At 36.6% G+C, this 14,740-nt stretch overlaps 1 protein-coding gene across 1 annotated transcript in view; it reads right to left on the bottom strand.

Annotated features, from left to right (window-relative positions):
• The window catches only part of CD200R1 (CD200 receptor 1), a 40,353-nt gene that overhangs the window by 13,640 nt on the left and 11,973 nt on the right, over positions 1-14,740 (bottom strand). The window contains exon 2 of the mRNA XM_040224624.1: positions 6,473-6,553. Within this exon, the coding sequence (XP_040080558.1) occupies positions 6,473-6,553 (81 nt within the window). The remainder of the gene's footprint in view (positions 1-6,472; positions 6,554-14,740) is intronic.

Here is a 14,740-nt window from a genome sequence, read left to right as displayed (position 1 = left end):
TCTGATAAATAAGAAAACGACAATGAACCCTGCCCGTTCCCAGCTAAAAGGGAGCTGTATGGTGGTCACAAGATGGCTACCATAATAGACAAAGTTTACTGAAACCTATGAAGGCCTTCTCTTGTGAGCATTTTGGCCTTTGCAGCCCTGAGACCTGCTCTTTCTGGAAGAAAGTGTCACAACCATAATATTCCCTGGTTCTGGTTACAGAATTCTTCTTCAGCAACAGTTCTTCACATGTTTGGCTGTCACCAATCATTCTCCCTAATTTTTTTTTTTTTTTTTTTGCCTCAGTGCATGGCAATCAGAATCTTATTCCCCCACCATGGATCAAACCCACACCCCTTGCAGTGGAAGTGAGGAGTCTTAACCACTAGACTGCCAAGGAAGTCCCATGCTCCTTATTTTAAAGATATAGGTTGTTTGTTATCAGTGGAAAGTTCAAAGAACCTAGCCATGATTGATGTCTTCTAGGGGATATTTAAAGACTTTTCTTCTTATCCTTTGGATTTAACTTCATATGCCCCATAGATATTGTTACTTTTAATAACAGAGCAAATGATTTTCATGCTCTGAACTAAGCTGTTGCCATTTCAGTGAATTCTCATGTTATTCATCTTATCTGGGAATATTGTCAGTTTGACACATTAGTTTTTATGAGATATAACAAAATCAGTGTGAGTACCAGGGGATTCTGTTAGAGAAGCTTGGTCTTACATTAACTGGTGTCTTCCTAATTGAATAAGGTCTTCAAGCATTTTGAGTTTCAGTGTTCTCAGTGGACTAGTGTGTAGAAGAGACTTTATGCTTAATAAAGGTATTCCAGTGAGTGCAGGAAAGCCATGAAGAGATACCCCATGTCCAAGGTAAGAGAAACACAAGTAAGACAGTAGGTGTTGCAAGAGGGCATCAGAGGGCAGACACACTGAAACCATAATCACAGAAAACTAGTCAATCTAATCACACGGACCACAGACTTGTCTAACTCAATGAAACGAAGTCATGTCCTGTGGGCAGGTCATGGTGGAGAGGTCTGACAGAATGTGGTCCACTGGAGAAGGGAATGGCAAACCACTTCAGTATTCTTGCCTTGAGAACCCCATGAACAGTATGAAAAGGCAATATGATGGGATACTGAAAGAGGAACTCCCCAGGTCTGTAGGTGCCCAGTATGCTACTGGAGAGATCAGTGGAGAAATAACTCCAGAAGGAATAAAGGGACAGAGCCAAAGCAAAAACAATACCCAGCTGTGGATGTGAATGTTGACAGAAGCAAGGTCTGATGCTGTAAAGAGCAATATTGCATAGGAACCTGGAATGTCAGGTCCGTGAATCAAGGCAAATTGGAAGAGGTCAAACAGGAGATGGTAAGAGAGAATGTCGACATTCTAGGAATCAGCGAACTAAAATGGACTGGAATGGGTGAATTTAACTCAGATGATCATTATATCTACTACTGTGGGCAGGAATCCCTTAGAAGAAATGGAGTAGCCATCACGGTCAACAAGAGTCCAAAATGCAGTACTTGGATGCAATCTCAAAAACGACAGAATGATCTCTGTTCATTTCCAAGGCAAACCATTCAGTATCACAGTTATCCAAGTCTATGCCCCAACCAGTAATGCTGAAGAAGCTGAAGTTGAATGGGTCTATGAACCTACAAGAACTTTTAGAACTAACACCCCAAAAGATGTCCTTTTCATTATAGGCGACTGGAATGCAAAAGTAGGAAGTCAAGAAACACCTGGAGTAACAGGCAAATTTGGCCTTGGAATGCAGAATGAAGCAGGGCAAAGGCTAATAGAGTTTTGCAAAGAGAACACACTGGTCATAGCAAACACCCTCTTCCAACAACACAAGAGAAGACTCTACACATGGACATCACCAGGTGGTCAACACCGAAATCAGATTGATTATATTCTTTGCAGCCAAAGATGAAGAAGCTCTATACAGTCAGCAAAAACAAGACCAGGAGCTGACTGTGGCTCACATCATGAACTCCTTATTACAAGAAAGTAGGGAAAACCACTAGACCATTTAGGTATGACCTAAATCAAATCCCTTATGATTATAGAGTGGAAGTGAGAAAGAGATTTAAGGGACTAGATCTGATAGAGTGCCTGATGAACTATGGACGGAGATTGGTGACATTGAACAGGAGACAGGGATCAAGACAATCCCCATGGAAAAGAAATGCAAAAAAGCAAAATGGCTGTCTGGGGAGGCCTTACAAATAGCTGTGAAAAGAAAAGAAGTGAAAAGCAAAGGAGAAAAGGAAAGATATAAGCATCTGAATGCAGAGTTCCCAAGAATAGCAAGGAGAAAAAAGAAAGCCTTCCTCAGCAATCAATGCAAAGAAATAGAGGAAAACAATAGAATGGGAAAGACTAGAGATCTCTTCAAGAAAATTAGAGATACCAAGGGAACATTTCATGCAAAGATGGGCTTGATAAAGGACAGAAATGGTATAGACCTAATAGAAGCAGAAGATATTAAGAAGAAGTGGCAAGAATACACAGAAGAACTGTACAAAAAAGATCTTCATGACCCAGATAATCACGATGGTGTGATCACTCACCTAGAGCCAGACATCCTGGAATGTGAAGTCAAGTGGGCCTTAGCATCACTACGAACAAAGCTAGTGGAGGTGATGGAATTCCAGTTGAGCTGTTTCAAATCCTGAAAGATGATGCTGTGAAAGTGCTGCACTCAATATGCCAGCAAATTTGGAAAACTCAGCAGTGGCCACAGGAATGGAAAAGGTCAGTTTTCATTCCAATCCCAAAGAAAGGCAATGCTAAAGAATCTTCAAACTACCACACAATTGCACTCATCTCACATGCTAGTAAAGTAATGCTCAAAATTCTCCAAGCCAGGCTTCAGCAATATGTGAACCGTGAACTTCCAGATGTTCAAGCTGGTTTTAGAAAAGGCAGAGGAACCAGAGATCAAATTACCAACATCTGTTGGATCATCAAAAAAGCAAGAGAGTTCCAGAAAAACATCTATTTCTGCTTGATTGACTATGCCAAAGCCTTTGACTGTGTGAATCACAAGAAACTGGAAAATTCTGAAATAGATGGAAATACCAGACCACCTGACCTGCCTCTTGAGAAACCTGTATGCAGGTCAGGAAGCAACAGTTAGAACTGGACATGGAACAACAGACTGGTTCCAAATAGGAAAAGGAGTACGTCAAGGCTGTATATTGTCACCCTGCTTATTTAACTTAAATGCAGAGAACATCATGAGAAACACTGGGCTGGATGAAGCACAAGCTGGAATCAAGATTGCCGGGAGAAATATCAACAACCTCAGATATGCAAATGACACCACCCTTATGGCAAAAAGTGATGAGGAACTAAAAAGCCTCTTGATGAAAGCAAAAGAGGAGAGTGAAAAAGTTGGCTTAAAGTTCAACATTCAGAAAATTAAGATCATGGCATCTGGTCCCATCACTTCATGGCAAATAGATGGGGAAACAATGGAAACAGTGTCAGATTTTATTTGGGGGGGCTCCAAAATCACTGCAGATGGTGATTGCAGCCATGAAATTAAAAGACGCTTACTCCTTTGAAGGAAAGTTATGACCAACCTAGATAGCATATTCAAAAGCAGAGACAATACTTTCCCAACAAAGGTCCATCTAGTCAAGGCTATGGTTCTTCCAGTAGTCATGTATGGATGTGAGAGTTGGACTGTGAAGAAAGCTGAGTGCCAAAGAATTGATACTTTTGAACTGTGGTGTTGGAGAAGACTCTTGAGAGTCCCTTGGTCTGCAAGGGGATCCATCCAGTCCATTCTAAAGGAGATCAGTCCTGGGTGTTCTTTGGAAGGAATGATGCTAAAGCTGAAACTCCAATACTTTGGCCACTTTATGCAAAGGGTTGACTCATTGGAAAAGACTCTGATGCTGGGAGGGATTGGGGGCAGGAGGAGAAGGGGATGACAGAGAATGAGATGGCTGGATGGCATCACTGACTCGATGGACCTGAGTTTGAGTGAACTGCGGGAGTTGGTGATGGACAGGGACGCCGGGCGTGCTGCGATTCATGGGGTGGCAAAGAGTCGGACACGACTGAGCGACTGAACTGAACTGAACTGGAGGCCCATGGAGAATTCTGCCTCTTAAAGCAGACGCAAAATTCTCCTACAACTAAGCAACATTCACTGTCTAAAGAAAAATACCTTGGGAAGAAAATCAGTCAATTATTCCTGCAATTTCTCATACCAGAGATAAAACCCACAAGTTGTAGCGTACTCTTAAGTGTGCTAAAATTATATTTTTCAGAAAAGAAAAATATTATGCTTGTTTTCAGAAGTAGTCCTATGATCATTTTTATAACACTGAATACATCTTTTAAACTTAGTTAACTGCTAATATGAGTCATTCAGTTTTATTATCTCCATTTGGTATCTAGTTCCTATAGAATGCCAATTTCACGTCAAGTATCATGTCTTCAATGTTAAAAGAAAGCATCTTTCTTACTCAGTCTTTGTTGAAGCTTTGTATATACCAAAGCAGTACAATAATCATTTAAAGCTTCTGATTAATGGTTCTATGATTTCTGTCTTCAATTTCTTCATATGAAACCAAATTTTCTTTTAAGTTTAGAAAGATTATAGTTTTACATTAACATAAGACGTCTAACTCTTTCAGTATGTACGTATACAGACAGTCCCCAACTTGGGATAGTGTGATTTAGGACTTCTTTTTTTTTTTTTTTTTTTTTTACTGTACAATGGTGCAAAAGCCATATGCATTCAGTAGAAACTGTATTTTGAATTTTTGATTTTGACTGCTTTCTAGGATAGCAATAATACAGTATGGTATTCTCTTGTGATGCTGGGCAGCTGCAGTAAGCCACAGCTCCTAATCACCTACACAATCACAAGGGCAAATAACTGATACAACTATTCTGTACCCATACAACTATTTTTTTCACTTTCAAAAGGTACAGTGTTCAATAAATTACATGAGTTATCCAACATGTTAGTATGAGATAGGCTTTGTGTTAGATGATTTTGCTCAACTGTTTAAAGAAGGCTCAGCTAAGCTTTGATGTTAGGTTATCGTTGTTGTTCAGTCGCTAAGTCGTGTTCAGTTCTTTGCAGCCCCATGGATTGCAGCATGCCAGGCTTCCTTGTCCTTCACTATCTCCCGGAGTTTGCTCAAATTCATGTCCATTGAGTGGGTGATGCCATCCAACTATCTCATCCTCTGTCGCCCTCTTTTCCTCCTGTTAGGTAGGGTGGGTGTATTTTGACTTATGATATTTTCAACTTAGGATAAATTTATTGAGGCATAATGCCATCATAAGTGATGGAAGATCTGTATATAGACTGAATCATATGTGGACTGTGTTTAAAGACATATTTACAGTAGAAAAGTAATTTAGTTATTCATTATATTACGTTTCCTAGAACTGTCTTAAAATGTATCTACAAACTTGATCCCTTAAAACAATAGATATTTATTCTCTCACATTTCTGGAAGTCAGAAATATACCAAAGTGTTAGCACAACCATATTCCTTCCAAAGTCTCTAGTAAAGAATCCTTTTTTTGTTTCTTCCAGGTTTGAGTGACTACCAGAAATCCTATGTATTCCTTAGTTTGTAGATGTATCATTTCAACCTTTGCCTCCATCTTTACATTGTATTTTCCCTTGTGTCTTCTCCTTTTCTTTTCTATGTCATTGGACATAGGGCCCATGCTAATCCAGGATGATCTCATCTGAAAACTTTAGCTTAAATACATTTTCAAAGGCCCTTTGTCCAAATGTACCCATATTTGTAGGTTCCTGGTGGACAGATCTTGAGGTGGAGGCACCATTTAACTCACTAAACTCAAGCACTATTCCCACCCCTCAGATTAATAATTTATATAGTCATTTTACTTATTTGAGTCTGCAGTTGACCTGAAATCTAATTTTTCTAAATAGTAAATAAGTAAGTATAATTAAAAAGGATATTTATTGAGTCCAAGAATACATTTTGAAATCACTAGAATCATTTTTCCATGAAGTGCTCAATGTAAAATGTATTACAAAAATAATATTTTAAAATATAAAGAAAAAGTTAACTATAATGAGAAACAAAAATTTGGGAGTCAGTAGAGCTGGGCAAGGGCACACAGAAAGTAAATTAGTAACATCTGCTAAGGCCAATATTTTTAAGTTCTCTAGAGTAAACCTAGTAAAACTATGATTTTAAAATAGAATGAAAAAAATTGGTGCTGTGCCCTTGATTTACTTCATGATCACAGTCTTGAAATAAGTACTAAATAAGCACAGAAAATAATTTCAGAATGAAAAATTTACCAACATTTTAAAACATAAGCAGTATTTCATTTTGACAATTTTAGATAAAATAATCTATAAATAGCTTAAGACAATTCAAGATCTCAAAGTGTAAAAACTGTAAAAACATCCAGCACTTTTCTTAGAATTATTATTAAAAGATGAGCATTACCTGAACTGTGATTGCCATTGTCCATCTGCTGCGTTGAGTTGTTTGATGTTTTAGGACCTTCCATTTCTGCACTTAAGCATTCTGAAAAGACACATGGGGTAAAGAAAGAAATATACATTAGCATTTGTCACTCCTGGAGAAAATCACATTTTTTTTTCACATTCTGTGGGCCATTTTGGGATTGCAGTTGCCAATAAAAACATGAATTATGACAGGAAAGCAAACATCTCAGAAAAATTTATCCTGGTATGAACTTTTCACTTGATCTTCCTTCCTATTTGGCATATCCCTATTTTAGGCCCACAGGACCACTCACCACCCTCCTGTCTTATATTCAAGTCAAAATATTTCTTCTTCTAGACTTAAATGCACTTAGTCTATCTCCAGTTGTGACAAGGTGTTTTACTATGTTTACAGACATTTCAGGCACCAGTGAGGAAGGAGTTTAGTACTGATGTGTTGACTGGATGCTGATATATAACAACAAGTGAAAGCCGCTCAGTTGTGTCCAACTCTTTGCAACCCCATGGACTATACAGTCCATGGAATTCTCCAGGCCAGAATACTGGAATGAGTAGCCTTTCCCTTCTCAGAGGATCTTCCCAGCCCGGGGTTCAAATTTCCCACCCACATTGCAGGAGGATTCTTTACCAGCTGAGCCATAGCAACAAAGGGGTATCCTAAACACTGTTGAAATCACATCACATAGACAAGTGTCTATTAAGTTCAAATTTTACAAGGCAAGCTCCAAATGAAAATTGTTAGTAAGCATTTTTTGAGTAGCAACTCCTGGCAAAGTACCCGCTAAGCACAGAAACATCATAATGAACAATACCCTTTTCTCTCTATGAGCCTGAGGTCCAGGCAAGAAATTAACTGTATAAGCAATGATAACATAAAGTTTTAGTGTGATGATAAATACATACATAATGTCCAGAAGTTTAAAAGAAGATGTTTTTAACTCTAAAACAGCAAGGGTAAAGGATTAGGGAAGACTTGCTACAATAAATGATATTTGAGCTGGATCTTAGATGAGGAGTTTTCTAGGAAAATAAAAAGAAGAAGAAAATTGCACACAAAGAATGGCATTTAGAAGGCATGAAGCCATTTGGAGGTTTCGAAGAACTACACATGGTTGGGTATTGCCATTATATGAGAAAAACTGGATATATGATTCGAACTGAGGCTGGATACTGGCAGGCTCTAACTGTGGTAGGCTCTAATTATGGAAGGCATAAAACTCGAAGTATTTACAAGGAAATAATACACTTCTAGTGCATCTACAGTATCTGAACAACAAAGAGAAACATTTTAGGATAAAATTCAATGCACAGTGAGTTTTTTGGAGAAATTTTGAATACACTACCCACTCCCTTTTAACTACTATTTACTTTAATAAAACATTGTTTTAAAATAATTTTTGAACACTTATATTAAGAATAGACTTTTGCTAATTTGCATGTTATTTATTTCAGTCTCTCCATGTCGACAGGTGATATCATCCTCATTTTACAGATAAAAAAATTTAGACTCACCTTGATAAAGCAATTTGGCCACAGTAACCCAGCTTGGGTTTAGCTGGTGGCTCAGATGGTAAAGAATCCGCCTGCAATGTGGGAGACCTGGGTTCGATCCCTAGGTTGGGAAGATTGCCTGGAGAAGGGAATGGCTACCCACTCCAGTATTCTTGCCTGGAGGATCCCATGGACAGAGAAGCCTGGTGGGCTACAGTCCATGGGGGTCACAAAGAGTCAGATACAACTGAGTAACTTACACTTTCACCCCAGTTTGTAAGCTGCTCCAACTGTCAGATTTTTCTTGTGCGAATAGTTCTTGGCACAGTGGGTAGAAACCAAGGGTTGGTTCCTAAGAAATACACTAGAATAAATACACTACCTATACGTGGCATGTTAAGTCACTTCAGTCGTGTCTGAATCTTTGTGACACCATGGGCTGTAGCCCGCAAGGCTCCTCTGTCCATGGGAATTCTCCAGGCAAGAATACTGATGTGGATCATCTCGCCTTTCTCCAGGGGGTCTCTCAATCCAGGGATCAAACCTGTATCTCTCAAGTCTCCTGTATTGGCAGGAGGGTTCTTTACCACTAGCCTCACCTGGGAAGCCCAAAATTAACCAAATTAAGAGAGCTGGAGAAGCAAGTCCCAGCCATGTTTCTGTAGAAACAACGAGAGACAAAAGTCTAAAAGAGCACATCAACAGCAAGTCCATAGAATCAGGATTATTATAAAGGCATATGGGCACAAGCATTATGAATTCTGGATCTGAATAGGAATAGCCAAGCTAGGGAAGAAGATTTGAGACATTTGCCAAAATTCATGGGCCAAACACACCACTCCCTCACTAGATTGTAAACTCCAGGGGTGGGGCAGGGATTTTCATCTAGGTTTTTCATTCTTCGTCCTCAGTGCTTAAAAGAGTGGTTTGCACAGTTTGCTGGCACGCAGCTGGCTCAAGCTGGGTTAAAAATTAAGGTCACACAACCCTATAGTTATGGACAGTTCACAGAAAAAGAAGTACACATGTCTCCTAGTCATTTAGAAAGAAGCTCAACATCATTTATGGTAAAAGAAATACAAAATAAAACTACTCAGAAATGCTATTTCTCATTTATAAGATCGTCAAAACCAAAAAATTGGAGAATATACTCTGCAAAACGGTAGAGAAATAGGCATGTCAATATACTGCTGGTGGGAATGTAAAATGTTGCCACTTCAGTAATGGAAAATTTGACAATAGCAGTTACATAAGCATTTTCCTTTTGACCCAGCCATATCAGTTTCCCAGAAACTATCCCAAAGCTATATAGGCAACAGTTGAAATATATTAATGTATATACAGAAGACAGGTCATTACTACACTATAATAGCAAGACTTCTAGAAATAATGCAAATCATAGGGAACTAGTTTTCTAAATTATAGAACATCCCCAAAATGAAGTACAATGAAACCCTTAAAAAGAATGAGGAATATCTTTATAAACCAGATATGGAGTGATCTCCAGGACATATTGTTACATAAAAGAAGTAGGACAGATAAAAGTGTATATAGTATCAAATTTTGTGATATGCAGCTACACTAAGGCAATGCTTACAGAAAAATTAATAGCTTTAAATACTAATAACAAAGCAGGAATTACCTAAAATCCGCCTTAAAAAGTTCAAAACAAAATAGAAAGATGAAAATAATAAAAGGAAGAGCAGAAATCAACAAAACAGAAAACAAGTAATGCAAAAATTAACAAAATTAAAAGCTGGTTCTTCAGGAGTTTCCTGCTGGTCCAATGGTTAGAACTCAGCACTTTGACTAGAGAAGTTCAGATTCAATTTCTGGTCAGGGAACTAATATTCTACAAGCCACAGCACAGCTAAAAAAACAATAGTATGTGAAGAACTTTTATAATTCAATTATTTTAAAAATCAATTAAAAAAAAAACAGGCAAGTGACTTGAACAGACAATTTACCAAAAAAAAAAATTCAGATTACCAATAAATACACAAAAAAGATGTTTAATATTAGTAATTGTAGAGGAAATGCAGATTTAAATCACAGTGAGATGATGATTATGCACCTATTACTATGGCTAAAGTTAAAAAGACTGATAACATATATTGGCACAAATGTAAAACAACTAAAACTTTCACACATTATTAGTGGGAATATAAAAAAGTGTAACTGCACTAGAAAATTTATAGTAGTTTTTTCTAAAAGTCAAACACATGCCCACATATAACCTTACCATTTCAATCTTAAGTATTTACCCAAGAGAAATAAAAATATATGTCCACACAAAGACTTGTGTATGAATGTTCATAGAAGTTTTATTCACAATAACCAAAAGCTAGAAATAACCCAAATGCCAATCAGCAGATAGCTAAGTTATCTGTATAATGGAATACTATTCAGCAGTGAAAAGGAATACACACAAATTGATGAATCTCAAAAGTCATTCCTTTGAGTGCAATAAGGTAGACACAAAAGAGTACATATTAGACACCACAATGCTAATATAAAAATGCTAACTAATCTATGGTGACAAATGGCAGATCATTGGTTGCCCACAGATGATGGGTGTAAAGACAAGGGAGGACTACTAGTATACATGAAGGAATATTTTGGGAACAGTGGAAATGTTTTTTATCTTGTTTGTGATAGTAATTACAGAAATATACTACTGTCAAACCTCATCAAATTGTAACTTTTACATGTGCCCAGTTAATTATATATAAATTATCCCTCATTTTAATTAAAAACAATGTCAGAAACATCAGGTTTTAACACACGTAATATTAGAACATGCATCTACACAAATAAACATAAAAGAAAATACAAATGAAAACCCCTTAGCACTGGAAATAATGTTTAAAAAAACCTTTTCCATCTAAGTCAAAATCATCAGAAGTAAGATTGTTTTGTGATTTGACTATTAATGAAACCTCTTAGTCACTTTGAGCACTCGCTTTGAGTTTCCTTTCCCAAATCATCATTGTCATATGCCTGAGCAAGTATATACCACCCCCACAGTAGACACCGTATAGGCATGACTATGCAAACACATACTCCAAAGCCTTCCTCCAGCAAGTGGAAAAGGCTCTCAGAAACAGCACATGGTTTTCTTGTGTGATCTAACAGATTTTATCTATGCAAAATCCTGTGCTTTGCTGGGCTGTACTGACTAAAAAAGTTAGAAATAGGCATTTCTAATATTTCACAATTCCTAGTAAAATCCCTGATTTAGTAACTGTTTATTAACCAAAGTAGAACATATATTATGCCATAATTAGTTGATATACTGGCTCAAATTATTATTTCTAATATATGCAGATGAGAAACAAAACTTAAAGATTTTCTGCTCTTTCATTCATTTGTAAGGTTTTGGGAGAAAACAAACAAGCAGTAAGGAGCCTGAGCAAATGAATTTAAGCTGAAAGAATCTTAAAATTGAAGCAAAACTGTAGCCTAAAATATTTGGCTATGCTTTAACAAAATGACCATATAGCTATAAAAGAGAATAATGTAGAAGAACTTTACTTTTATATTTCTTTTAATATTTCTCTCCAGAACTTGAGACTTCTATGCTAGTATTGACCTAAATAACAGTCATTTTTATGGTTTATTGTGGTATTTACATCTTTACTTGTCATCTTTGTTGTTAAATTTAACATTTAATGAACTTATTATCAAAATACTTTTTTAAAAGAGGAACATAGAATACATTAAAATATATTCAGTATATGTCAATACACTTAAATCTGTGTGAATATTCTGATATTTACACAAGGAAGACCAAATAATAGAATTACTGCATTTTTCATTTGGTGTTTCAAGCTTCTGACTTCAAAACTCTGCAAATTATTATAACAAATTTAGAACTGGATCATTTTGAATAAAGCAATGGTGGAAAATATGAGAGATTTGAGTTTTACTTCACTCTGCTTCTTTCCCAAATTACTTAAAATAACTAAATTTATATACTCTAGTTCTCCCCTCTGCAAAAGGCACACTGTCATTCTTAATAAGTAAGGAATAACTAGTGAAAGGTATCTGAAGAGCATTACAAACTGAGGTTTTAAAGCCAGTAAAAAGGAAACTACATTTCTCCTAAAGATTCAAGCTTCATTTTAAATAAATGCAACTCTGAGACCGAGATCTTAATCACATAAAGACCCGGAAATCAAAATCACACTGTCAGAACAACCTTATTTAGCTATACTGAGCACATAGCTTTTTCTAATCACCAGTATGGTAAAGTCAATACAGTACAGAAAGCTTTATCATAACTCTCTGGCTTCAGAAAGCTTAAAATATCAACCTTAACATTTTAGTTAGTATGTTTGTACTGTGTTTTATAAAACTGTATGTTGTGGATATTGGTTAGACATACAAGTATTATTTCCCAACAGTTTTTAGAGTTATGAATGGATTCAAACAAGAAGAGACCTTGAATTGTCTCCTTTTTTTTAGAGGTTCTGAAAATAAGATGAATTGTCAGCCAAATAGTCTAATTATATTTCTTTCTCTAATGCAATAATTTTCACATTGGGAACTAGTGGAAATCCATGATAGTCAGCCAGAAAATCCATAAACTTTGTAATTTTGGGAGAAGTTTTACACTAATGTACAATTTTATTTCTGATATATAATTTAAAAGTACTACCACCCTATAGGAATAATTGAAAGCATAGCCAATATTCCCCTGGATTTTGTTATTGTCTAAATAGCAAACAGTAATGGTCGGAATGGGCTTTCCAAGTGGCTCAATGGTAAAGAGTCTGCCTGCGGTGCAGAAGGCACAAGAGATGTGGGTTTCGTCTCTGGGTTGGGAAGTTCTCCTGGAGTAGGAAATGGCAACCCACTCCAGTATTCTTGCCTGGAGAATTCCATAGACAGAAGAGCCTGGCAGTCTACAGGCCATGGAGTCACAAGAGTCAGATATGACTTAGAGACTAAAAAAACAACAGTTGGAATAACAGACTCATGTGATTTTTTTCTCTACTAAAGCTACCTGAAAAGTAATGCAGTAATTTTATGAGAAATATTGGAAGTAAAGGAAATGAGCTTTTTTTTTCTGCCTCCTAAGATGATGATCAGTCTTTCGCTAGTAGTTTTCACTGAGATGGTATCTGAGTGATCACCTATCACATGTATTAGAGCTTTCGGACTGGTGGAGGGAAGCTGGAAGCTGCATTAATAATATTTAGTTAGTTAGTTACAATAGCTAGGCCTTAATAAATGCCTGTATCATGGAGCTTTCAATCTGATAGGAATAATACACAGTAACCAAATAATCAAACAAGTATATGAAACTGTAACAGCAATAAGTGAAAAGTATATAAAATGTACCTTGAGTAACTTATACTAGTACTGAGGTGATAGGCAGCCTCTAAGATGGTCCCTACTTTCTTGGTAATTGTGTCTTTATAAAATCCCCTCCTCTTGCATGTGGGCTGGATTTAGTAACTCACTTCTAACAAATACGATACAGCAGAAATGATAAAAGACTATGGCTTACCCTCATGGTTTCTCTATCACTCATTCTTGGGTCACTGTGAGAGAATAAGTATTTGTCTGTGGGTAGTTTATTATGCAGCAAGAAGTAATTGATACAAGACCGAATGAACTAGTAACACAATACATCTATTTTGTGTTCTTATACTTAATTTATGAACATTATTTATATTTTAAAATACATTAACTTAGTAGCACACAACACCTAATTAACTGTTCAGTAAACAAAACTGAGTAGAAACCCAAAGTTTTAGCAGAGACAAAAATAGAAAAAAGCACCACAATTAGAGTAACAAAATCAACTAGCCTTTTGGCTAATGTTAAAATAAATAAATTTCCATTTATTACCTCTGTAATATTGCACAGATTACTCTCTGAAACAGTTGCTCTATCTACATTTATGGGAATTTAATATCTGATAGGAATAGGCATTCAAATTCATAAGGGGAAGAATGATTATATCATTGGTAAATGATACTGGGGGAACTAACTAGCCACTTAGGAAAAAATATGGATAGGAAACAGTGCTAATAAAAACCATATTGCTGGGACTAATTTTTGTGTTTGTGACAATAGTCACAAAGTCTGCATCATTTTAGTAGGACACAGTATTAATAAAAGTCATATTGTTGGGTTAACTTTTTTTCAGGCAGTTACCATCACACAGTCCAAAACTAGGTAATGAAAACAAATTTGTTCCCTACTCATGGTAGATGTTGTACAAATGTGTATCAGTGATCACAAGGGTCAGTGTTTTTGGTGAACAGATAGTGAATATATACACATATCAGATATACAAAGATACAGGCATACCACATTTTACTGCACTTCACTTTACTATGTTTTTTACAAATTGCAGGTTTATGGCAACCCTGTGTTGTGAGATGATGGTTAACATCTTTTAGTAGTAAAGTATTTTTTAATTAAGGTGCATACATTGTTTTTTATACATAATGCTATTGTACACTTACACACTACAGTATAGTGTTGTTATTTAGCCTCTCAGTTGTGTCCAACTCTTCTGTGACCTCTATGGACTGTAGCCTGCCAGGCTCCTCAGTCCATGGGATTTCCCAGGCAAGAATGTTGGAGTAGGGTGCCATTCCCTTCTTCAGGAGATCTTTCTAACCCAGGGATCAAACCCACAATGCTTATGTCTCCTGTATTACCGGTAGATTCTTTACTGATAAGCCAGCAGGGAAGTCACAGTATAGTGGAGACATAACTGTTTTCTTTAGACAAA

Source organism: Oryx dammah, unplaced genomic scaffold (genome assembly GCF_014754425.2).
Source record: "Oryx dammah isolate SB20612 unplaced genomic scaffold, SCBI_Odam_1.1 HiC_scaffold_2, whole genome shotgun sequence".
Classification (NCBI taxonomy): Eukaryota; Metazoa; Chordata; class Mammalia; order Artiodactyla; family Bovidae; genus Oryx; species Oryx dammah.
This window is presented reverse-complemented; position numbering and strand designations above follow the sequence as displayed.